We start from the raw sequence: 1,235 nt of genomic DNA on the forward strand, positions 1-1,235 counted from the left end.
TTGAGGTTTTAGTGATTTTTTTCTTATTTTGGGGGTGTGTTATTTTTCCTTTTAACATTTTAAGGGTTTTCTGGTGTTTTTTTTCTCATTTAAAAAACAGTTTTCTATTTTTATCCGTTTTTCTAATAATTTTCTTTTCAATTTTTCAAAATAATTTTGTGGGTTTTTTCCCTTTTTATTTTTTTTTAATGTTTTAACAATTTTCAGATATTTGTGTTTTTTGTCTGTTTTATAATTTTGAGCATTTTGGTGTTTTTCTTATTTTGTAGGTATTTTTTTTCCATTTTAATGATTTTGAGGTGGGGGGGTGTTTTTTGCTTTTACTTTTATTACTTTAAGTACTTTTCCCTAATTATACCTACTTTAACTTAAATATCCCTTTTTAATTAAGGACTTTTAGGGTAACAGAGTATTTCTGATTTGATTTGGTTTGATTTGATTTCTTTATTTATTACATTGGGTACACATTGGAAAAGAAGTGAGAAGAAGTAAAACCTTATTTAATCCTCCATAAGTCATTTTTCACAGTGTGGTATTAGTACTTTTACTGCAGTAAAGGAGCTGAACATGTTTTCCGCTCCTGCCTCGGAGGGAGAAACTCACCTGTGACGCCGCTTTTATTCTCTGTGATGTCACTGAGTCTGAAGCAGCCAATCAGAGCTGAGCTCCTGTGCTGATGCTCTCTGTTCCTGTTCCCAGGGCATGATGGGAGATCCGGGCCCTAAAGGCCTCCCTCAGGAAGCAGAAATCACGCACACGGGTACGATCAATACGCCCCGATCGATCAGCTGATCGCAGTCATCAGACGTCAGCTGACCCAGTCTGTCTTCCAGGTGACGTTGGAGAATCCGGGGCGTCCGGACTGAGGGGCCCTCCAGGGGACATGGGGCTGATGGGGATGCACGGCCCCCCAGGAGCCCCCGGCAGATCCTTACCAGGTCAGCCGCCGCCGCCGCCCACAGTCCGCACCGCGTTTAAGGCAGAGTGACAATAAATAACAATGTGGTGTTTGTCTGCAGGGCCGCCGGGCGCTGTGGGTCAGAGGGGAGCTCCAGGATCCAGAGGGGACAGAGGAGACCCAGGACAGGTTTACAAAAACGGACCCACACCTGGAGAACCGGGAAAACCAGGACGACCCGGACCCAAAGGACTGAAGGGAGAACCTGGAGTTCCAGGTGCCAGAGACACCTGTCTGTCAGAAACACACCTGTCTGTCAGAGAGACACACCTGTCTG

General features: G+C 44.0%; 1 protein-coding gene across 1 annotated transcript; it reads left to right on the forward strand.

Annotated features, from left to right (window-relative positions):
* Positions 1-699: 699 nt before the first annotated feature.
* On the forward strand, positions 700-1,175 carry LOC121963402 (collagen alpha-2(VIII) chain-like; the record flags this gene model as incomplete). The annotated part of the gene is made up of 3 exons (XM_042513687.1): positions 700-760; positions 834-938; positions 1,020-1,175. Coding segments are annotated over 3 exons (322 nt in total), but the record flags the coding sequence as incomplete, so codon positions are not given.
* Between the last annotated feature and the right edge of the window lie 60 nt (positions 1,176-1,235).

Source organism: Plectropomus leopardus, unplaced genomic scaffold, assembly GCF_008729295.1.
Source record: "Plectropomus leopardus isolate mb unplaced genomic scaffold, YSFRI_Pleo_2.0 unplaced_scaffold11156, whole genome shotgun sequence".
NCBI classification, from domain to species: Eukaryota; Metazoa; Chordata; class Actinopteri; order Perciformes; family Serranidae; genus Plectropomus; species Plectropomus leopardus.